The following is a 25,277-nucleotide window of genomic DNA, read 5'->3' on the forward strand; positions in this document are numbered from 1 at the left end:
CCCTGACCCCTGTAGCCACAAGGGCCATATCTAACTTCCTTTTAAACATAGCTAATGAACTGGCCTCAACAGTTTGCTGTGGCAGAGAATTCCACAGATTCACCACTCTCTGTGTGAAGAAGTTTTTCCTAACCTCGGTCCTAAAAGGCTTCCCCTCTATCCTCAAACTGTGACCCCTCGTTCTAGACCTCCCCAACATCGGGAACAATCTTCCTGCATCTAGCCTGTCCAATCCCTTTAGGATCTTATACGTTTCAATCAGATCCCCCCTCAATCTTCTAAATTCCAACGAGTACAAGCCCAGTTCATCCAGTCTTTCTTCATATGAAAGACCTGCCATCCCAGGAATCAATCTGGTGAACCTTCTTTGTACTCCCTCTATGGCAAAGATGTCTTTCCTCAGATTAGGGGACCAAAACTGCACACAATACTCCAGGTGTGGTCTCACCAAGGCCTTGTACAACTGCAGTAGTACCTCCCTGCTCCTGTACTCGAATCCTCTCGCTATAAATGCCAACATACCGTTCGCCTTTTTCACCGCCTGCTGTACCTGCATGCCCACTTTCAATGACTGGTGTATAATGACACCCAGGTCTCGTTGCACCTCCCCTTTTCCTAATCGGCCACCATTCAGATAATAATCTGTTTTCCTATTTTTGCCACCAAAGTGGATAACTTCACATTTATCCACATTAAATTGCATCTGCCATGAGTTTGCCCACTCACCCAACCTATCCAAGTCACCCTGCATCCTCTTAGCATCCTCCTCACTGCTAACACTGCCACCCAGCTTTGTGTCATCCGCAAACTTGGAGATGCTGCATTTAATTCCCTCATCCAAGTCATTAATATATATTGTAAACAACTGGGGTCCCAGCACTGAGCCTTGCGGTACCCCACTAGTCACCGCCTGCCATTCTGAAAAGGTCCCGTTTATTCCCACTCTTTGCTTCCTGTCTGCTAACCAATTCTCCACCCACACCAATACCTTACCCCCAATACCGTGTGCTTTAAGTTTGCACACTAATCTCCTGTGTGGGACCTTGTCAAAAGCCTTTTGAAAATCCAAATATACCACATCCACTGGTTCTCCCCTATCCACTCTACTAGTTACATCCTCAAAAAATTCTATGAGATTCGTCAGACATGATTTTCCTTTCAAATCCATGCTGACTTTGTCCGATCATTTCACCGCTTTCCAAATGTGCTGTTATCACATCCTTGATAACTGACTCCAGCAGTTTCCCCACCACCGACGTTAAGCTAACCGGCCTACAATTCCCCGGTTTCTCTGTCCCTCCTTTTTTAAAAAGTGGGGTTACATTAGCCACCCTCCAATCCTCAGGAACTAGTCCAGAATCTAACGAGTTTTGAAAAATTATCACTAATGCATCCACTATTTCTTGGGCCACTTCCTTAAGCACTCTGGGATGCAGACCATCTGGCCCTGGGGATTTATCTGCCTTATTATGATGCATGATATGCGCCAGTTCAATTGTATGTTGCGTATATTTTGAATATAGTTGATTACTGCCTGATTGTTTTAACTTGCTGGAGAAAAGCAAGCTTTATTATCTTACGTGATTCATTGAGACATGAATTGGGTAACTTTGTCTACAGTGGGCGATCAAAATCCCGCAGTCGGTCACGGAGCAGGCGTTCTTCCACTCGCTCAAGCTCAAGATCTTCACGGTCCTCTAGGTCTTATTCGAGGTCAAGATCACGATCTCGATCCCGTTCGCGTTCCCGTTCATATTCTGCTTCACGTTCCAGGTAAGAACAAAGAAACTACTTTCTAACAAAACTGCCTGTTTGTTCCCTGTTCTAATACCTTTGAGGAATTTATCCCTTATTACTATGCACTGGAAGAATTTCAATCATGCACTTTTGGGAAGTTGTTGGATGAGATATCATTTGGATTTCTTCTCCAACATGCTTTTAATTTGTTTATATTAATTGTATATTTTTAGTGAATAAGGCAATTTAAATGAGAGCACAGGAAACAAAAAGTTGTGAATTTAAAGGGAGTATGGAAAATGGTGCCTCAGTGAGTTCTGGTGTCCTTAAAGGGAGGGAGAGGATAGGGTCCCAATGATTTTATAGGGAGATTAAGGATGGGGCCCCATTGAGTTTAAAGGGATAGAGGGAAACATCACCCAGGTGAGCCAGATGCTGTGCGATCAAGATTTCTGAACAATCAGATAGCAGATTATCAGACTTTTAATGTACATGTGACAATTGAGAATGTATGCCTTAGTATATTCTTGAATTGTCCCAAAGAAATAACCAATGGCTTAAAATCATACAATTAACTTAGTCAATTAGTCAAATAGAAGTGCCCACGTTCAAAGTCGTAAACATTTTGCAAGTTACAGCACATTTTCATGGAAAATGTTGCCAATTTTGAGATTTTCCCCATATGATCTATGACATTTCTAACTATTTAAAAGGTTCTTGGAAATAATGTTCCTGTTGAAATTTGATTAGTCAAAATAGTTTTGTAAAATAAAATTGTGGAGGAACTTTTTGAGAACAACGAAGGGAACAAACAGAAAATATCCTTACTGTCTGTTCACGTATAGCTGTTTAAAAACATTTCAAATTATTCCATCAAAAAGTATTATCGGGCCTTCAGGCGTATTATCGGACATGTCAGTTTTCCACTGTGCTGTTTATTAAGGCCAGCATTTCTACTGAGCTCTCACATAAGGATCTTAGTTCCACCACTGACTTAATATAAAAGTTCTTTTGATCTTTATGTTGTTAAATGTCACCAATTTAGCTTGACATAATTAATTATAAGTTGACTGGTTCAGTTGGTAGCTTTTCCATCTCCTATTCCAAACATTCTTGGTTCAAGTCAGACTTTAGTCACCTAAATAAACCCTCAAAGCTGACACTTCAGTGTATTACTGAAAAACATCAAACTCTTTCAAATGTTAAATTGATGTTAAATGCTACTATCTTAAAAGTTACATGAAGGAGGGTAGAGCTATATTCTAACCAATGCCTGTCTGTCTCTGTCTCACAATTACTAGAAGAATAGTCTTTTGTTGTCACTTTGCTGTTTGTGGGTGTTTATATGTAAATTACCTTCCTTATTTCCTGCACTGCACATTGCTTTTATTTCATTGGCTGCAAACTCTTTGTGATATTCTGAAGTTGCAATGTAGAACATACTGTAGAATATCACACACTATAGCACTCTGCAGGCCCTTTGGTCCACAATGTTGTGCCGACCTTATAACCTACACGAAGATTAATCTAACCCTTCCATCTTACATTCTCTATCATCCATGTACCTATAGAAGAGTTGCTTAAATGGTCCGAATGCATCTGCCACGACCAGAACCCCTGGCAGGGCATTCATGCACCCATCAGTCTGTGTATATATAAAAAATTAAAAGAACCTACCTCTGACATACACTCTTACGTCCACTCATATTAGCCATTTCCAGCCTGGGAAAAGGTCCCTCACTTGATCAAAGCCTCTTATCATTTTGTACAGCTCTACCAAGTCACCTCTCATTATCTGTTTGCTTCAGAGAGAAAACCCCATCCTCTCTCATAAGACATGCTCTCTAATCCAGGAAGCATCCTGTTAAATCTCTCTTCACCTGCCGTAAAGCTTCCATGGCCTTCCTATAATGAGGCACCAGAACTGAACACAATATTCCAAGCTCTTATAGAACTTTAAACTTACTCACAGCTCTTGAACTCAATCTCCGACTAATGAGGGCCAACACACCATAGCCTTCTTAACCATTCTATCAACTTCTGCGACAGCTTTGAAGGATCAATGGATGTGGGGCCCAAGATCGCTGTGTTGCTCCACACTGTTAAGAATCCTGCCATTAAAAGTTTTCTGCCTTCAAATTCAGCCTTCCAAAGTAAATAACTTCAAAGTTTTCAGGATTGAACACCATTTCTGCAGCTTCTCAGCCCACCTCTGCATCTTGTCAGTGGAACCTATCAACAACTTCACTTCCTTTCTGTCATTTTCAAACTGACTCAACCAACTTATTTCTAAAATTCACAAAGAGCATGGGTCTCAGAACAGATCCCTGTGGAACACCATTGGTCATTGGCCTCCAAACAGATAATGCTCCATCTACAGCCACCCCCTGCCTTCTATGGGCAAGCCAACTCTGAATGCACACAGTTAAGTTTCCCTGACTCTCATATCTCCTGATTTTCTGAATGGACCGACCATGGGGAACTTTGTCAAATGCTTTCCGGAAATCCATATGCACCACATCCTCTGTTCTACCTTCATCAGTGTGCTTTGTCACATCTTCGTAGAGTTCAATCAGGCTCATGAGGCATAACCTACCCCTCACAAAGCCATGCTGACTATCCTAGATCAGATAATGTTTCTCCAAGTGCTCATAAATCCTGTCTCTAAGTATCTTCTTCAATATTTTGCTCACAACTAAAGTAAGGTTTATTAGTCTATAGTTCCCAGGATTATCCTTACTCTCTTTCTTGAACAAAGGACCAACATTTATCACCCTCCAATCATGTGGTACTACTGTGGCCAGTGAGGATGCAAAGATCATCACCAAAGACTCCGCAATCTCTTCCCTGCAGTATATCCTGTCTAACTCAGGCACCATAACACATAGCAGCATAATTATGCCATTTGGCCCATTATGTCTGCTCTGCCATTCCATCATGGCTGATTTATTATCCCTCTCAACTCCATTCTCCTGCCTTCTCCCCACAACTTTTAATGTCCTTGCTAATCAGTAAACTACCAACCTCAGCTTTAAATATACCCAGTGACTTGGCTCCTCATCACTGTTGTAGAGGGACATCCCTCTATTCTGAGGCTTGCCCTCTGGTCCTAGACTCCCCCAAATATAGGAAACAGCCTCTCAAGAACCACTGTATCTAGACCTTTCAATATTTGATAGGTTTCAATAAGATCTCCCCTCTCCCCCATTTTTCTACGCTCCAATGAGTACAGTCCCAGAGCCATCAAATACTCCTTATAAGTTAACCCTTTAATTCCTGGGATCATTCTTCTGAAGCTCCTTTGGACCCCCTCCAATGCCAGCACATTTTTTCTTAGATAAGGGGTCCAAAACAGCTCATAATATTCTTAAGTGCAGTCTGATCAATGCCTTATGAAGCCTCAGCATTACATCCTTGCTTTTATATTCTATATATAACCATATAACAATTACAGCACGGAAACAGGCCATCTCAGCCCTTCTAGTCTGTGCCGAACTCTTACTCTCACCTAGTCCCACCGACCTGAACTCAGCCCATAACTCTCCATTCCTTTCCTGTTTATATATCTATCCAATTTAACTTTAAACGACAACATCGAACCTGCTTCAACCACTTCTGCTGGAAGCTCGTTCCACACAGCTACCACTCTCTGAGTAAAGAAGTTCCCCCTCATGTTACCCCTAAACTTTTGCCCTTTAACTCTCAACTCATGTCCTCTTGTTTGAATCTCCCCCACTCCCAATGGAAAAGCCTATCCATGTCAACTCTATCAATCCCCCTCATAATTTTAAACACCTCTATCAAGTCCTCCCTCAACCTTCTACGCTCCAAAGAATAAAGACCTAACTTGTTCAACCTTTCTCTGTAACTTAGGAGGTGAAACCCAGGCAACATTTTAGTAAACCTCCTCTGTACTCTCTCAATTTTATTGACATCTTTCCTATAATTTGGTGACCAGAACTGTACACGATACTCCAAATTTGGCCTTACCAATGCCTTATACAATTTCAACATTACATCCCAACTCCTATACTCAATGCTCTGATTAATAAAGGCCAGCTTTCTTCACCACCCTATCCACATGAGATTCCACCTTCAGGGAACTATGCACCATTATTCCTAGATCCCTCTGTTCTACAGCATTCTTCAGTGCCCTACCATTTACCATGTATGTTCTATTTGATTAGTCCTACCAAAATATAGCACCTCACATTTTTCAGCATTAAACTCCATCTGCCATCTTTCAGCCCACTTTTCTAACTGGCCTAAATCTCTCTGCAAGCTTTGAAAACTTCCTTCATTATCCACAACTCCACCTATCTTAGTATCATCTGCATACTTACTAATCCAATTTACCACCCCATCATCCAGATCATTAATATATATGACAAACAACATTGGACCCAGTACAGATCCCTGAGGCACACCGCTACATACCCTCCTCCAATCTGACACACAGTTATCTACCACTTCTCTCTGGCGTCTGCTGTCTAGCCATTGCTGAATCCATTTTACTACTTCGATATTAATGCCTAACGATTAAACCTTCCTAACTAACCTTCTGTGTGGAACCTTGTCAAAGGCCTTACTGAAGTCCATATAGACAACATCCACCGCTTTACCTTCGTCAACTTTCTTAGTAACCTCATCAAAAAATTCAATAAGATTTGTCAAACATGACCTTCCACGCACAAATCCATGTTGACTGTTCCTAATCAGACCCTGTCTATCCAGATAATTATATTTACCATCTCTAAGAATACTTTCTATCAATTTACCCACCACTGACGTCAAACTCACAGGCCGATAATTGCTAGGTTTACTCTTTTTAAACAATGGAACCACATGAGCAATACGCCAATCCTCCGGCACCATCCCTGTTTCTAATGACATTTGAAATATTTCTGTCAGAGCCCCTGCTATTTCCACACTAACTTCCCTCAAGGTCCTAGGGAATATCTTGTCCAGACCTGGAGACTTATCCACTTTTATATTCTTTAAAAGCGCCAGTACTTCCTCTTCTTTAATCGTCATACTTTCCATAACTACCCTTCTTGTTTCCTTTACCTTACACAATTCAATATCCTTCTCCTTAGTGAATACCGAAGAAAAGAAATTGTTCAAAATCTCCTCCATCTCTTTTGGCTCCGCACATAGCTGTCCACTCTGATTCTCCAAGGGACCAATTTTATCCCTCGTTATCCTTTTGCTATTAACATAAGTGTAGAAGCCCTTTGGATTTATTTTCACCTTACTTGCCAAAACAGCCTCGTAGCTTTTCTAATTTCTTTCTTAAGATTCTTTTTACATTCTTTATATTCCTCGAGCACCTCATTCTGGTCCTCTCAAAGTGAATGCTAACATTGCATTTGCCTTCTTACCACAGACTGCACCTGCAAATTAACCCTTAGGGAATCCTGCTTAAGGATGCCCATGTCCTTTTGCACCTTTGATTTCTGAATATTCTCCCCATTTAGAAAATAGTCTATACCTTTATTCCTTCTACCAAAGTGCATGACCATACACTATATTCTGTCAGCCTTTCTTTGCCCATTCTCCTAATCTGTTTTAGTCCTTCTGCTTTCTCCACACTACCTGTCCCTGCACCTTTCTTCATATCGTTCACAAACTTGGTGACATAGCCAAGAGTTCTGTGATCCATTTCATTGTCATATACTGAGAAAAGAAGTGGTCCCAACACTGATCCCCTTCCACACTGATGAGTGACACAAAATGTTTATTAAGATCATATGCTATTTCTCTGTCTCCCGTTACTACCTAACCAATGTTATTTTCCAGTGATTCAATATCCACTCACACCTCCCTTTTACTCTTTATGTAATCTGAAAATACTTGGTGTCGTCTTTTACATTATTAGCTATCCTAACTTCATATCCTTTTCTCTCATTTTTGCTTTTTTATTTGCCTTTTGTTGTTTTTCAGAAGCTTCCCACTTTTTTGCCGATCATTTTTCCGTTGGTTTGATTTTATGTTGTCTTTGACTTCCCTTGTCAGCCACGGTTGCCTCATCCTCCCTTTAGAATACTACTTCTTAGGGATGTATCTATTCTGCACCTTATGAGTTGCTCCCAGAAACTCCAGCCATTGCAGCCCTGCTGTCATCCCTGCCATATTCTTTTCCAGTCAATTTTGGCCATGCCATCTACCATGTCTTTGTAATTCCCTTTACTCCACTGTAATACTGACGTTATCTTCTTCCTCTCAAAACTGCAGGGTGAATTTGATCAAATACCTTCTTTTCGGATGCAGTACCAAGCTGATTTTCCTAATCTACCTGCATATTGACTATCATAACATTGCCCTTTTTATATACCTCTTGTACTTCCTGTTATAATTTGTACACCACATCCTGGCTACTCTTCAGAGTCCTGAAAATTATGCCTATCAGATTCTTTTTACCCTTGTAGTATCTTAATTCTACCCACAAAGTTTCTACATCTTCTGATCCTATATCACCTCTTTTTAAGGAGTTGATTTCATTTTGTACCGACAAAGCCAACCCATTTCCTGTGTACTTTCCTGTCCTTTCACTACAAAATGTATCCTTGAATGTTAAGCTCACAACTATGATCTTCCTTCAGCCATGACTTGGTGATACCCATGGCTTCATATCTGTCAATTTCTAACTGCACGACTCGATTATCTACCTTTTTCTGCATATTGCGTGCTTTCAAATATAACACCTTCATTTCTGGATTCATCACCATTTTTGATTTTGTCCCTATATTACTCTTCTACTCACCTCACTGACTGCAATTTTTCCCTATCTTTTGCCAGTCCTTCTTCACAGTCTCACTACACACTTAGCTATCCTAACATTTTCCAAAAGTTCCAGCACATCATTTTTCTTGGGCGTCAACATGTTCTAGCATATTGCCCTGTTCTACGCTGACCTCACAACTTAAAGTTTCCTCTCTCTAATGAACATTGAAACAAAATATTCATTAAGAACATCCCCTACCTTCTCTGGCTCCCTGATCAGACCTGCCTTCATTCTAGTCATCTTCCTGTTCTTCACATACATAAAATGCCTTGGGGTTTCTTTAACCCTATTTGTCAAGACCTTCTCATGCCCCCATCTAGCTCTCCTAAATCCATTTTAAGCTCCTTTCTGGCTACCTTGTAATTTTGTAGAGCTGTGCCTAATCCTTGCTACGTAAAATTTAAGTACGCTTTTTTCTTCCTTTTATCAACCAGTGTTCCTACACCCTACCATTCCTTTCCTGCCTACTGGGAAAAAACTATCCAGAACCCCATGCAAGTAATGCAATGTTTTTCCTTCCTGTAGATTTATCTAATTAAAATAAAGTTTGAATGTCTCCAGGATTTGAATTGCTTCATTCATAATGTGCCTAGAAACTGCTTCTCTGCTTTTGACTGAGGTTGTGTTATATAATAAAATAATACAAATAACATGTTTTAGCATTTCAGAGTTTTATCCCATTGTTTCAAACCAATATCTTCCAAACCAAGCTTCAGGATCAAGTACAAAATTACTGGAAACAGCAGGTCAGGCAACATATGTGGAGAAAGAATTAACATTTCAGATTGAAGCCCTTTTGCAGAACTGAAATGTTATCCAAATTTGACAAAAGGGCAAACACTGGACTGTTTCTCTTTCCTCAAATGCTGCCTAACCTGATTCGTTTTTCATTGGAACTGAGCATTTCCATTCTGTTACATGTTCATACACAATGATCACATGGTATGGTTGCCTTTATCAGTCTGTACTTCCTTGAAGTCACTTGGTACCTGTATGTCTATAAAAGGTAGTGCACATTTTTGATCCTGAAATAAGAGTATTTTGGAACTAATCAGGCTGACCGGAATATCATGCAACCCTGATTGTAGAATTTATGACCATCATACTAAAAGGCTTATTTCCAAAGATATTGCTCTGCTGTACTATGAATTAGATTCAAATTTTAAAACCTAAATAATAGTGTCTAAAGTGTTGGTGTTATTATCTTTCAGCCGTAGTAGGTCAGGTTCATCTCGAAGCCGGTCAGGTTCAAGATCTCGTTCACGGTCACGATCATACTCACCAGGAAAGAGGCGGGTATCAAGGTCACGCAGCCAGACTCCACCGTAAGTATGTGTTAATGGTGCATGCTATTTGAAGCAAAATTTCTCTGATTTGAACATTCCTTGGCTGATTGATAGGAAATGAGGTATTGCAGAGCTTTATATCTGCACTCAGTAGTCACTTTATTAGGTACCATGTGTACCTAATAAAGTAACCGCTGAATGTATGCTTGTGTTCTTCTTCTTCTGTAGCCTATCCACTAAGGTTCGATGTGTTGTGCATTCAGAGATGCTCTTCTGCATGCCACTGTTGTAACGCACGGTTATTTGAGTTGTCGTTGCCTTCCTATCAGCTTGAACCAGTCTGGCCATTCTCCTCTGACCTCTCTCATTAACAAGGCGTTTTTGCCTGTGGAACTGCCACTCACTGGATGTTTTTTTTAGTTTGTCACACTATTTTCTGTAAACTCTAGGGAGTATAGTTCATGAAAATCCCAGGGAATCAGCAGTTTCCGAGATGCTCAACCTCACCCCCGTCTGTCACCAGCAATCATTCCATAGTCAAAGTTTCTAAGATCACATTTCTTCTCCATTCTGATGTTTGATCTGAATAACAACTAACCCTCTTGCATGCTTTTATGCATGGAATTGCTGCCACATGTTTGGCTGATTAAATATTTGTATTAATGAGCAGGTGCAACTAATAAAATGGTCACTGAGTGTGTGTTTAAGTGTATTGTGCTCTGCACGTGTGCTTTTGTGTAGTACCAAAAGCATAAGAGCAAGCAACAGTGACAAGTATTTTCACCTGACCAGAAAGCTCAACATTTTCAGATGAGCTTTAGGTTTTGAAGAAAATAAACCAATATTTTTTTGTTAAAATGTGCTGCTCATTAGTTCATGAAAGTTGGCCAGCTGACTCTGAGAATCTTTGGCAACTTGAGTTTTGTCTACGTACTGTTGTCCTCAGGCAGCCAATTTGACTTTGTTACAGTGGCCTCTCAAGCTGAGAAATCTCATAACACAGTTTGAACATGCGTGCTCACACTTGAGAGTAACTCATTGGGATTTGTTGGTGTGTTCTTCTGTGTAGTTTATTTTATTCCTCCTAATTCACGACAATACACCACTCATGATCCTTCAAGCATCATATACATAGTTTCAAAAACAAAATCTTACCAATTATTTAATTTGCCAGTGACTAGTCTAGTGTAGAGCCACTTTGTAGGCTCAAATACTGCAGTGTTCATCATTTATGTGCATTACTCTGTTATTTGTATTTAGACTTTACCTCCACGCAATCAGGACCTTTTAATCTGAGCATATCTTGTGCATTGTGCTTTTGACTAATTGGTCTCAGATTACTCCATGTAAAAAGTGTTTAAGCACCTTATTAGCTGATGAAGTCATTGCATAAGAATTAACTATTGTAAGCTCTACATTAGGATTAATTTATCATTGTGTTTTCTTGTAGTGCCAACACTGGACTTGGCGGTGGTTCTGTTGCGCTCACACCTGATCAGAGATTGGGGGAGGAAAACAAGGGACATCAGCTGTTGATGAAGATGGGTATGGTTCAGAGTCACTGAACAGCACTAGCATATGAAGTGAATTTTGTTGTTTTGTGGCAATGCTTAAAAATTTAATGATAATAAGAAATACAATGGATTCCAGTTAATTGGGACACACCAGGCCCAGTACATTTTGGCCCAATTAAGCGGCTGCCCCAATTAGCCAAAGTTTTATGGAAAGAGTTAAAAAAGTATAAAATAAAACAAACCACCATTTAACTGAGTAGCAAATTATGTACTACAAATTAGAACACTACCAAAGCTACTACAGTACTATAAAACTGTGTAATTAGTTCCTAATAGTATCAACAGAGGAATTCATCCAGTGTATGTTGTCATGTTCTTTTAATTGAAAATGAACAAAATCAGCTAGTGCAGATAATAGACTACCTTCATATAATGCTTTCAATGATTGCATCCTTATTCCTGGTCATTTCTGGCATCTCCAAACCTGAATGCTTGAAACCACAGTATATAATTAAATATGTAATGTAAAAAGACAGCAAAACAATAGTGAGGTACTGTTCATGGGTTGGTTCATTGCCTGTTCATAAATCTGATGGCAGAGGGGAAGAAGCTGTTCCCAAAATGTTGAGTCTATGTCTTCAGGCTCCCTTTCCTCCTCCGTGGTAGTAGCCATGAAAAGTTCTGGGTGATGGGGGTTCTTGATAACAGATGCCACCTCCATAACAAATGGTGATGCAACCAGTTAGAATGCTCTCCACAGTACATCTGTAGAAATTTGCTAGAATCTTTGGAGACAAATCTCCTCAAACTCCTCATGAAATAGAGCCACTATTGTGCCTTCTTGGTAACTGCATCAATCTGTTGGGCCTGAGATAGATCTTCAGAGATGTTGACACCCAGGAACTTGAAACTGCTCACCATGATCTCTCAATGAGGGTTGGTGTAGGTTCCCTAGACTTCCTTTTGCTGAAGTCCACTATCATTCCTTGGTGTTACTGATGTTGAGAGCAAGGTTGTTGTGCCGATACCACTCAACCAGCTGTTCTCACTCCTGTATGCCTCCTCGTCACTATCTGAGATTCTGCCAGCAAAGTTGTATCATCAGCAAATTTATAGATAGCATTTGAGCTGTGCCTAGCCACACGTTATGGGTGTAGAGAAAGTAGAGCAGTGGGCTAAGCAGGCATCCTCGAGGTGCACCAGTGTTGATTGTCAGCAGAGAGATCAGAATCAGAATCAGGTTTATTATCACCGGCATGTGACGTGAAATTTGTTAACTTAGCAGCAGTTCAATGCAATATATAATCTAGCAGAGAGAGAAAAAAATAATATAAATAAATAAAATAAAACATAATAAATAAGCAAGTAAATCGATTATGTATATTGAATAGATTATTAAAAATGTGCAAAAACAGAAATACTGTATATTAAAAAAAGTGAGGTCGTGTCCAAAGCTTCAATGTCCATTTAGGAATCGGATGGCAGAGGGGAAGAAGCTGTTCCTGAATCGCTGAGTGTGTGCTTTCAGGCTTCTGTACCTCCTACCTGATGGTAACAGTGAGAAAAGGGCATGCCCCGAGTGCTGGAGATCCTTAATAATGGACGCTGCCTTTTTGAGACACTGCTCCCCAAAGATGTCCTGGGTATTTTGTAGGCTAGTTATTTCTGCTTCACACTAACTGCCTTCTCCTGATGAGGAAGACAAGGATCTAGTTGCAGAGAGAGGTACAGAGGCCCAGGTCTTGAAACTTGTTGATTAGTCTTGAGGGTAAGATGGTGTTGAACTGTTTTGAAGGTGGAGCTGTAATCAATAAACAGCAGCCTGCTGTTGTCCAGGTGGTCCATGGCACAAGTGGAGAGTCAGTGAGATTGCATCTACTATAGAGCTATTGTGGCTATGGGCAATTTGCAGCGGGTACATGTCCTTGCTTAGGCAGGAGCTGATTCTGGCCATGATGAACCTGTCATAGCACTTTATCACAGTAGATGTCCTTTTAAAGCAGATTGAGCCTTTCTTAGAGCTCCCAACAGTTTCTCTTCAGGGGTCACATTCTGTTACGTTAATACTTCTTGTCATGTACCCCGTGACGGGTTAAAGAACCAGCAGAAATGGAAAACATTTTGGAGTCTGGTATTGCTATTAACTAATGATATTTATTAGTAACTACGCAATACAGTAATATAAATGCAGATAAACCAAACAGGTTAGCAATAATTATATATAAGTAAGTGTGGAAATATATGAAAAACCAAGCTTCTTCAAGTCTAGGGATAAATAGATAGTCTTACGATGATGAGAAAAGTTCAGTTCAGTTCGTGGTATTGAGTAGAGTAGTGATGGAGAGAGAGAGGGAGAGATTTGAGTCTTCAGGTGAGCTGACACCATCGATCTTCCCGTTGTCCTCCGAAATCCTTTAGAAGTCACCGACTGTGACCACACAAAGGGGACCGTTCCCCTGTGGTGGAATTATCAACCCAGGCGAGGGTTGGACACACAAACAACTCCCCACCGGTCACTCCCTTTTCACACTGTGAGAGCCACTGATCGATCCGTCTGATCAATCCTCCAAAACCCACTTTTTCTGTGGGCACGACAAAGCTCATTCAGTGTCCAAAACCATCTGTCTCCAGGTCTATCATCTGACCTTCTATTTATCTCATCGTGCTGAATACTAACTGTCCATCAAACAGCTCCTCTCTTCTGTCTCTCTAAGAATTTCCAAGCAGGCAGCGTCCTTGTAGAAAGTGTAAACATGCTGTGAGCAGTCTTCACCTCTCTCTCGCTTTCTTTCTTTCTCTCTCTTTTTAACAAGGTGTCTGTGTTAGGCATCTTTCCCTCTCCCTCTCCCTCTCCCAAACTGTGCAGTTCATAGGGGCAATTCAGGACCCCGTCACACTCTAAATTAGAAAGTTACTTTTCTTTTGAGAGGGTTACTTTTCTTTTGAGAAGGTTAATCACTTGAGAGCCAAATTAGTAAAATCCAATAAGTCACATATCAGTATAAAACAGCAATTAGACTGTAATTTTTTTTAAAGCACAATTTTTACCATTAGACAATGAAAGCAAGCTTTATATAGTAAGTTAAAGTTTAAACTGTGCTTAACAAAAATACTGTGCAAACTAAGTCACTAGACCGTTGGAGCTGATAACTGGTATGCAGTGCAGAGTGAAAGTACTGGTGTTCCATACTTGGGAGAGAATCATCAGGCTGAGTTGGTCTTTTCCAGGTTGGAGTGGATCAGGAGGACTTGGGGCAAAGGAGCAAGGTATCCAGGACCCAATTAAAGGAGGAGAAATCCGTGATAAGTGGGACCAGTATAAAGGAGTAGGTATCCCACTTGATGATCCCTATGAAAATTATCGAAGAAATAAAAGCTACTCCTTCATAGCTCGGATGAAAGCAAGAGATGAAAGTAAGTGAGATGGATGAACAGAGTCCTTTTTTGTGTGTGTGACTGAGGTGCTATTGAATTTGGGGGATATTGTATACAAAACTACTCATGCCTGAACTAGCCCTGACTAATTTTTGACACATCTCAGTATCATTGGCTCTCAATTTTCATCCTTGTTTTCATATCTGTCTTGACTCATAACTTCCTAAATCTGTAACTTCCTGCCATCCTACGCCACTCCAAATTACTTTCTTACTTTCTGTCCTGTTGATTGCCCCTAATTTAATATCACCACTGACAACCAAGTCTTCAGCTGCCAAAGCTGTAGGCTCCCTCTCTGTACTCTCTCTGCCTTCCTTCCTGCATTTTATCTGTGCTTTTACTCATCTGCTGTAATATCTCTTTAATTTACTATGTTGAATCTTGATTAATACATCATTGCAGGATCTTAGTTGGTTTACTGTCAGGGCATGTTTACAAATACAGCTTGGTGCTTTGTTCAGTGTATCTTAATGGAATTTCAGAGTCTTTGCATCAAATGCTGTATCTGAACGACTCATTCTGTGATTAGGATGTTTCACCAGAATCTCCGCTTTGTGGCCCTGATGTTCTGAGTACTGAAAAGGCTATAAAGTAAATTCTTCCCTAGCCCTATATTGGTAGCAGAAATCTATTGAATTAGCTGTCAAATTCCAAAGGCCTTCGTTCATATAGAAAAAATGGATGTTTTTTTCAGAAAAGAAATGGAATTGTTTCTTTCTTTTGGGAATTCAGCTCATAGCTATTGTCATTAAAAGATGGCCTGGCCAGTGTTTTTAATAGTGCTTTTCAAATAATTCTCATTTTATTCTCTCTTACCTCTACTGATGACGCGATGGAGTTTCTTTGTTAATTATTCATTTATATATATATTTCCTACCAACAGAAAAAGAGACCATTTGACTCTTCAAATCAATGCCTGCTCTTGGAGCAGTACCATTCCCTACTTATTTCCCCATAATCCCCCCTACGGCCTACATAGTTACTGGGGCTGTGAGACTGTCATACTAATTGACATACCACTGTACCATCCTAACTTTTATATTTGTACTAAATTTAACTTGAGAGTTTTAGCAAATTCAGGAAAAAGAGTATTTGAAATGTGACAGCAGATTTGAATATACTTTCATAAGAGTTTATTATGAACATTGTTACCATTTGATTAAATAATTTTAAAATTCATTAGGATTTTTGTTTTAATATTTGCTTTTATCTTTCCATGTTACTGCAGTGAAGAAAGAGATACAAGAGCAGCCACCCCCCGAGTGAAGTATGCAAGAGAAGACGGCTGTGTTTGTTCTGTTCTAGACGGTGACATCACTCCTATAAATTCAATAAGGACTTGAACACTCAAGCTACTCAGTGCTAGACTGGTCAATCACAGGGTTTAGGGGTGGGGAGGGGGGGATCCTTAATACTCGGGGCTGAGATATGAGCAAAGATTCCTAAATACGTTCAATGTAGAACTGAACATACTATAGTCTCTTTAACTTGGTTTAACTGCTTATACAATGATGTGTTTTCCCTGTTTTTTTAAGTGAAGCAGTGTGAAATTGTGAGCATCAGTGATAGGATGAGAATTTTTATACTGACAAATTGTAAATGTTTGTGTTGGCCTAAAATTGGACATTTTGACCATCTCCTCTGTGACGTTCAAAGGAAAGACACTGAACTCTTGAAATATTTTCACTTGTTCTATTGTGTTCGGATACAGGGAGGTGTATCTGGATTGTTAATGGTCTCTTGTTTGATCACCATCTAGACTAGTCATAATGTAATGACTTCTGTGGACCATTTTACTATTTTCACCTGAACTGCAGAAGTTTCTCGATTGGTACTTTCTTCGTAATTAAACACATTCTGTTTATTGTGCAGACTTGCATTTTCCATTTGATGCTGAAAAATATTCTTGTCTGTCACAAGAAATGATAATGCACCTTGTACAGAAGCCCATACGTCAAACAAAGCAAATTGATTTGTTTGGTAGGATAATGAAATGACAAAACTTGCATTTATGTAACACTGAATACTGTAGAAAACCTAATAATACTGGGATCTAATCAGACAAAACGTCATGCCCTGAAATGATGATACAAGTGATTGAAACCTTGATCAGAGAGAGAGAGGTTTTTAAAAATACTTTAGAGGAGTAAGGTGGAAGTGTGGAGCAATGAAACTCCAGAGTAGATCGTGCTTGAGCAAAGGCCTGGCCACCTTGAAACTAACTGTATACTATTGATCATTGCAGCTATTCCCTTGTGCCCTCACAGCTATCTGATGTCTTCCTATCATGAACTCTGAGAGGATGCTTCTTGATCCCAGACTATTACCGAATCTTGGTTACATGCTTGGCACTGGGAATCTACACCATTAATAGCAGCAACACAGTGGGAAAGAGGAAACAGTTACTTAGAATCAAGTGTACTATCACCATCTTATATGACATGAAATTTGTTGTTTTGCTGTAGCTGTAAAGTGCAAATACATAAAATTACTATACAAAATAAGTAGTTGGGGACTGAGAAAAAGGAATAATTGTTAGTGTTCTTGGACCATTCAGTGGACGGGAAGGAGCTGTTTCTGAATTATTGATTATGGTTTTTCAGGCTGTTGTACCTCCTCCCTGATGGTAGTAACGAGAAGAGGATATGTCCTGGAAAGTGAGGGTCCTTATTGATGGATGATGCCTTCTCGATGGCAGGGAGGATTCTACCCATGATAGACCTGGCTGAGTGTACAGTCCTCTGTAACTTGTGATCCTGTACAATGGAACCTTCATACCAGGCTGGGATTGAACTAGTACCAATATTCTCCATGAAATTGTAAATAAGAAATCATACATGAATGGTTTTTAATAATTTGTAACAACTTGCATTTTATGAGTATATTTCCCTGCAAAATTTCCATAGCCTTTGAATGTTTTGGAGAGGTAGCTTGTTTGTGGTGGTATGGACCATGTAGTAATTACAATACATTCTCATTTACAAATATTGGCTAGTTAAGTCTGGATTTGAGACCCTTTTTAGTACATTAAGGATGGACATAATGGCAGATTATGATGATGATGGTGAGCCATTTGGAGAGAAGTTGAGGCAAAAGAGTTCACAGGCCTGGGTATGAGATTGAATTGCTCTGGGCACTGAGCCAGTTTGGAGAAATTGAGAGCGGCTTGGGTTGAGCAGTGAAATCTGTAGCCAGAGTAAGCCACTGGGTGGTGTATTCTAGGCACGGAGCCTTTTGCTGCAGCAGTATCCGGGTCCTAGTGCGAGGTTCAATATGCTGTTTGGACAATATTTTAAACAACATACTGGAAAGACGAGGCATTAGGTTTGGAGCCTCTTCATGGCACTGAGGCTTTGAAGACTGCCCCCAGCTGCTATCCTCCGTATCTGCTAATATGATTGACTGATACCGAAGCTTGGGCCTACTCCAGGCTGCCCCAGGGGTTTGGATCTAAGCATTCATTTTGGTTCGGAATGTTGCTTGCTTCTATTTTTGTATGATTTGTATTTCTCCCTTTTCTCTGCACATCAGGTGTTGGTCTTTTTTTAAATTGGGTTCTTTCTTGCTTTGTGGCTGCCTGTAAGCAAACAAGTCTCAAGGTTGTATAATTTATATATTCTTTGATAATGTATTTTGAAACTTGAAACTTTGAAACATATGACCCTGATATCAACTGTTCAATATCAGAGTCCTAATCCCTATGTACTAAAAATCTGATTATAACAAAACAATGTTGATCAGGTCTTGCTTTAGGTGGGTGTGTTCAGCTGTCTTGTTTGGAGAATAACACAGTTAGAAATGGTTGAGTGCCCAGAACGTGTTCATAAAATTATACAGAAACTACACAGTAGAGTTCAGCAGTTTGATCCAAGCTGACATCTTCATGTGCCATATCAGATAATTGTGATTGACCACACTTTATTTTAAGTGCATTTGTTAAATTCAGTTTGACTAATTACCAGGGTAGTGAATTTCACATATAATTCAGGAGGGTTCAGTAATTTTCTTGAAAGAGGGACATAGCAAGGGATCTCTGTAAAATAACGTTCTTGACTTGAAGCCAAGTCGACAATTGGAATTTCTTTCGGTAAGTGAACTCTTAGTCATTCAGTCATTAGTGAGATGGGGGAATGAGTTTATAACTGCAATGAGAGGAGGCTGGGAAACTCACTCATCTGTATCACATCCCTATTCAATTGAACTCCACAGTTAAACATCGTTTGGATTTGGGTCCCGTATCTTCCCTGTCATTAATATGTCCCTTTCTTTGACCTTGAGTATTGCAGGTTCTGCTGAGGCTGTGCTTCATTTCAGCAAATAGAAACTCCTCAGTGTGGGTTGAGAATAGCATGTAGGCTTGGCTGATCCTTCAGAAATTACGCTGCTTTTGAAACTTTAATGACATCCTTCAAGTTGAAGTTATTTTAACTGCTGGAGAGGAACAATAGCTGAGCTTGTTAACAGATTTTTTTTTACAAAAATCACATATGTGGAACAGAACTATCAATCTCTCCAACTGTGATGATTAATTTGGCACAGATCAGTACTCAAACATGGGAGCATCTTGGTATGTGCAACACAGCACTTTGAATTAAGAACTAATGGATGAACTAAATGTCAAATCATGAACATGAGATTAGTAACTGTGAGTTGAAATTATTCTGAAGAGTTCTGGTGGGTTGTGCAGATAATGTGGTCCACTGAAGGCCATTCTGGATCTAATGATTAGGCCGCTGACTAGACTCTTGAGCACCCAGGTTGAGTTGTACTGTATTACCACCACGTGGCAATTCTGTAGCTTCCATTAAAAGTTGTTGGGTACAAACTTTTATGGCATTATTATAAGACTAAATTAGAGTGTAGTAAATTTTAAGTAAACTAATTACAATCTTTCACCAATGGGTTTATAGAATATACATTTATAGAATATAATATACATGTTGTGAGCTAGGACACCGGTGAACACTAATAAAGTGAACAACCATTCCATTCTAGTTATTTGTACTTGTTGAAATCTGCTATTGGTCCTCCTGTCACTGTCACAAAAATATGTTTTATGCTGTCTCTGATTGGGTGGCTTTTCCTTCCATGAATAATTAAATCCTCAAACAAATGGAGACAGAATATGCTGGGTATACTTAGCAGATTGGGCAGGACCTGTAGAGAGAGAAACAGAAATTACCTTTTACCAGAATTAGGAAATAATAGAAATCAAATATGTTTTACATCACAGAGAAAGGAGAGGTGTAGGGAACTTAGGAAATGTCTGATTGAGTGGAGACTGAGAAACTTCAATGAAAGTCATCAAGCTGAAATGAGAAACTTTCTCTCCTTAGAAGCTATGTGACCAGTCAAGTATTTTTTCGCTTTCTCTACTTTTTTCAGATTGCCAGCATCTCATGTTTCCCCCCATTTAATAAATCCTCAAACCCTGAGTTTTCAGAGCTACATTTCAATGGTATCAAATATTCTGTGCTTGTTTGTGAATTAATCTGTATATTAAAGGATCTCTATTTGCCCATATTACAGCATGATTCTGGTCAATTGGTGAGGAATGGATTTGGCATCAGATGATTTGTCTGCAGAATGCAGTTGATGGAACTGTGTTAAGGTGGATTTTGGTGTTTAGAATGGACTGGTCTGGCTGTTGAAACTTTGTGCACTTCAACAAATATGACAAGTATGAGTGCATATACCCACAATGCTGATGTTTCCTGCAATTGTCAACAAGGGACTAGTGAGTTTAGTGAATGGATAAAGTACAGATTCTTGACAGTTCAACAATATGTGTGTAAGAATGTCTGCTGGAACCCACTGCCTCAGGCTGATGGGTTATTCATTGCCTTGGGGTGAGATTCTCATCTTCACCCACTATTGTAAAACAACTAAGTAGACAGAAGCAAGGCAACCTAACAATAAATTTATTTCAGGTTGGGTAATCTATCAATATTGGAAAATAGTGCTTTTGCTCATTGTTAATTGCCAACACTAAAATTTTTACTGTTTGAAAGTAAACACTAAAGTTTTAAGTTAACTTGCGCTTTGTAGTCAGAAGGTCAGTGTCAGCCATGAGTCTATACATATTGTGATAGAAACATAGAAAATCTATAGCACAACACAGACCCTTCGGCCAAACGTATCCTACTTTAGAAATTACCTAGGGTTACCCATAGCCCTCTATTTTTTCTAAGCTCCATGTATCTTGCCAGGAGTCTCTTAAAAGATGCTCCAGTAAAAAAAATTCACCATTAAATTCCTATCAGAGTGCATGACCTATTGTCCCAATGTATGTAAACAGACCATATTTAAAATAATATTATGCTACATCTTAATGTGATGGAACATTTGAACTCTCAAAGGGTGAAAATGCGATGGGCAGTTCATTTGATCTTTTGATTAGGCTACAGTTGACAAATAAATCTGATATGCTACAACACTGATAACATTCACTGAAAATGAACTATGGACAAAAAAACACAATCTGATCAATTACCACACCAAGAATAGTCAATAGTTATAAAGCAGCACTGAACAATAACCTGATTACTGATTCTCTGTCTGCGTTCCAGCATTTAGTCCAGGGACAAATGAGGACCTGTGATGCATTTGCAGGATGATTTGTGAACTTGTACGTTTCCCAAGTCCTGGTAACTTCGTAGAGATCACTGGGGTGCGCGGCTCCCGCACACAAAAGAGTTTGTTGCCGCGCAGCTGTAATTTTGTATATAATGTTCATATTTTATATAATGTTAATTTGATCCAGTATTGCAAAGAACAGGTTAATGAATGTAAGGATCCAATAAGCAACTACTGCCTGAAATTTTGAACAATTCAGAAGATTTGGCATCTCTTTGTAAATTCCTTCAAAACTGTTTGAAGCACTGCAGTATGTAAAAGCAAAAAATTAACAAGCTATGGTCACAGTATTTTGGCGATATCGTGATCTGGTGGCATCTCCAAGTTCTGACATCGATACTGCGCCTCATCGATTCATTCAACGAATGTGTAATCACTTGGATAATAGATTTCCAGATGAGTTAAGTGATTGGCAATATTTTGACCCAGTTACTATTGCAAACGCAACTAATTTTGAATTTGGAAAAGAGAATGTTGTACGACTGATTTAAAATAAATACTCAGCTACTATTACGAACTACGACGAAAGCGTTGCCTCAAAAATGTGGCAGCAATACTGTGATTTCAAATTTGTTTCTGAGAAAATGTCTGGTACAATTAAGACTTTCAACTGCGTGCTAAGAAATGCAGAATTTGAATAACTCAATTCTTGTTGGCATCGTTGGAACATTTCAAGCTTCAGTGTTGACTGTAAACGGGGATTCAGTCATATGAATTTAATCAAATGTAAATTCAGAAACAAACTAGAAGTGGAACATTGGATGATCTAATGAGGATTAAGACTTGTCTTTCATCAGGAGGCGAAATTAACCTAGACAGTGTTTATAGTCAATAGATTTGTAATAAAGACGAGAAAAAGTTTACGTGGCAGATTTTTTGTACTGTATTTCATTACAACATTAAATTAATAAAATCAAAAGTATGTGGATTTTCAAATTTCATTCTGAATATCATGTTATTACAAAAAAAGATAAAGTGCCGCGCAGTTTTCGGGCCTTGAAAAATGTTCCTGCAATGGTCGGTTCGCGCAATTGGAACGTTGGTTCTTGGGATTGAGCGTTTATGTGGTGCTGCAGGAGTAACTGGAATGAGTAATTACAGTACATTTTGTAGATGGTTCACTTGCAATCACTCTACCCCTATAGTGAAGGGTGCCAGTCAAGTGGGCGTCTTTGTCGTAGATGATGTCGAGCGTCTTGGGTGTCGCTACACTAGTAAAAGTATTACATTCCTGACCAATCGTCAGTCGAAAGCCTTCACCATCTCCGAGATATCATGCAATCCCGCCCCACTTTTTTAGCCTTGATGTTCATGTAGTCGGTCCAGTTTCTACGACCAGTGACTCCCTGGATTTTGATGGTAGACTACTGGGTCGTCATTCAGCCTTTGAATGTAAAGATGGTTAAAACCCTGGTTGCGTATTCTAAAAATGAATGGTTGACTATTTTTAAAAATGAATTTTATAATTGTGTGGAATTAGATTCCATGCGTATAAATTTCGCTTAATGTTTTTTTTCATGGCAGCAAAACTGGTGATCATCGAATGGTCGATATGCTTTGATTGTATCAGAACGAACGCTGAACCACAACTAAACTATGGGCAGGGATGTACCAACAGCAACTTCTGTGGGTTCCAAATACCGATGTACCATTTAGGTGCACTTCATTACAATGAATGTGATTCTCGCTGTTGCTTTCCATTGTAGACTCTGGGTTTGATCAATGAAGTGCCCAAATAATTAGCGCTTTTTATAGATGGTGTTAAAACTGAAAAGTAATCAAATCAGACTGTAACACATATAAAAATTGCTGGTGAACGCAGCAGGCTAGGCAGCATCTATAGGAAGAGGTACAGTCGACGTTTCGGGCCGAGACCCTTCGTCAGGACTAACTGAAAGAAGAGCGCCACCGAACTCATTTCTGCATATCTCGACACTGTTTTATCCCCTCCGCCCTTGTTCAATCCCTTCCTACCAATGTTCGTGACCCTTCTCGCGCTCTGAATTCTTTCGAAGATTTTAAGTTCCCTGGTCCCCACCGCTTTATTTTCACCATGGATGTAGTATATACTACACCTATATACTTCCATCCCCCAATCAGGAAGGTCTCAATGCTCTCCGCTTCTTTTTGGAGTCCAGACCTAACCAGTTCCCCTCTACCAACACCCTGCTCTGTCTAGCGGAATTAGTCCTTACTCTTAACAATTTCTCCTTTGGCTCCTCCCACTTCCTCCAAACTAAAGGTGTAGTCATGGGCACCTGTATGGGTCCCAGCTATGCCTGCCTTTTTGTTGGCTTTGTGGAACAATCCATATTCCAATCCTATTCTGGTATCTGTCCCCCACTTTTCCTTCGCTACATCAACGACTGCATTGGCGCTGCTTTCTGCACGCATGCTGAGCTCGTTGACTTCATTAACCTTGCCTCCAACTTTCACCCTGCCCTCAAGTTTACCTGGTCCATTTCTGACAACTCCCTCCCCTTTCTGTCTCTATCTCTGGGGACAGCTTATCTACTGATGTCTACTGTAAGCCTACGGACTCTCACAACTACCTGGACTATTCCTTTTCCCACCCTGTCTCTTGCAAAAATGCCATCCCCTTCTCGCAATTCCGACGTCTCCGCCGCATCTGCTCTCAGGATGAGGCTTTTCATTCCAGGATGAAGGAGCTGTCTTTCTTGTTTAAAGAAAGGGGCTTCCCTTCCTCCACCATCAACTCTGCTCTCAAACGCATCTCCCCCATTTCACGCACATCTGCTCTCACTCCATTCTCCCGCCACCCCACTAGGAATAGGGTTCCCCTTGTCCTCACCTACCACCCCACCAGCCTCCGGATCCAACATATAATTCTCCGTAACTTCCGCCACCTCCAACGGGATCCCACCACTAAGCACATCTTTCCCTCCCCCCATCCTCTGCTTTCCGCAGGGATCGCTCCCTACGCGACTCCCTTGTCCATTCGTTCCCCCCCCCGCCCCCGATTCCTTCCCACTGATCTCCCTCCTGGCACTTATCCTTGTAAGCGGAACAAGTGCTACACATGCCCTTACATTTCTTCCCTCACCACCATTCAGGGCCCCAGACAGTCCTTCCAGGTGAGGCGACACTTCACCTGTGAGTCGGCTGGGGTGATATACTGCGTCCGGTGCTCTCGATGTGGCCTTTTATATATTGGCGAAACCCGACGCAAACTGGGAGACCGTTTCGCTGAACATCTACGCTCTGTGCACCAGAGAAAGCAGGATCTCCCAGTGGCCACACATTTTAATTCCACATCCCATTCCCATTCTGACATGTCTATCCACGGCCTCTTTTCTACTGTCAAGATGAAGCCACACTCAGGTTGGAGGAACAACACCTTATATTCCATCTGGGTAGCCTCCAACCCGATGGCATGAACATTGACTTCTCTAACTTCCGTTAATGCTCCACCTCCCCTTCATACCCCATCCGTTATTTATTTATTATTAATAATTTCCCCCTCCCCTTTTTCTCCCTCTGTCCCTCTGACTATACCCCTTGCCAATCCTCTGGGTTCCCCCCTCCCCCTTTTCCCTCTCCCTGGGCCTCCCGTCCCATGGTCCTCTCATATCCCTTTTGCCAATCACCTGTCCAGCTCTTGGCTCCATCCCTCCCCCTCCTGTCTTCTCCTATCATTTCGGATCTCCCCCTCCCCCTCCAACTTTCAAATCTCTTACTATCTCTTCTTTCAGTTAGTCCTGACGAAGGGTCTCGGCCCGAAACGTCGACTGTACCTCTTCCTAGAGATGCTGCTTGGTCTGCTGTGTTCACCAGCAATTTTTATGTGTGTTGCTTGAAATTCCAGCATCTGCAGATTTCCTCATGTTTGCGTTTTTAAAATCAGACTGTACTCGATTTAGCTCG

General features: G+C 40.3%; 1 protein-coding gene across 3 annotated transcripts in view; it reads left to right on the forward strand.

Moving 5' to 3' along the window:
* The window catches only part of cherp (calcium homeostasis endoplasmic reticulum protein), a 91,292-nt gene extending 68,978 nt beyond the window's left edge, over positions 1 to 22,314 (forward strand). For 2 of the 3 annotated variants that reach the window (XM_063032573.1, XM_063032574.1), the window contains exons 15-19: positions 1,621 to 1,773; positions 9,733 to 9,846; positions 11,258 to 11,352; positions 14,550 to 14,735; positions 15,985 to 22,314. In XM_063032573.1, the coding sequence (XP_062888643.1) occupies positions 1,621 to 1,773; positions 9,733 to 9,846; positions 11,258 to 11,352; positions 14,550 to 14,735; positions 15,985 to 16,022 (586 nt within the window). In that variant the 3' untranslated portion in view covers positions 16,023 to 22,314. Of the gene's footprint in view, positions 1 to 1,620; positions 1,774 to 9,732; positions 9,847 to 11,257; positions 11,353 to 14,549; positions 14,744 to 15,984 lie in introns of those variants that run through there. The other variant, XM_063032575.1, reaches the window with a different exon arrangement.
* Positions 22,315 to 25,277: the final 2,963 nt, after the last annotated feature.

Source organism: Mobula hypostoma, chromosome 24, assembly GCF_963921235.1.
Source record: "Mobula hypostoma chromosome 24, sMobHyp1.1, whole genome shotgun sequence".
Lineage (NCBI taxonomy): Eukaryota > Metazoa > Chordata > Chondrichthyes > Myliobatiformes > Myliobatidae > Mobula > Mobula hypostoma.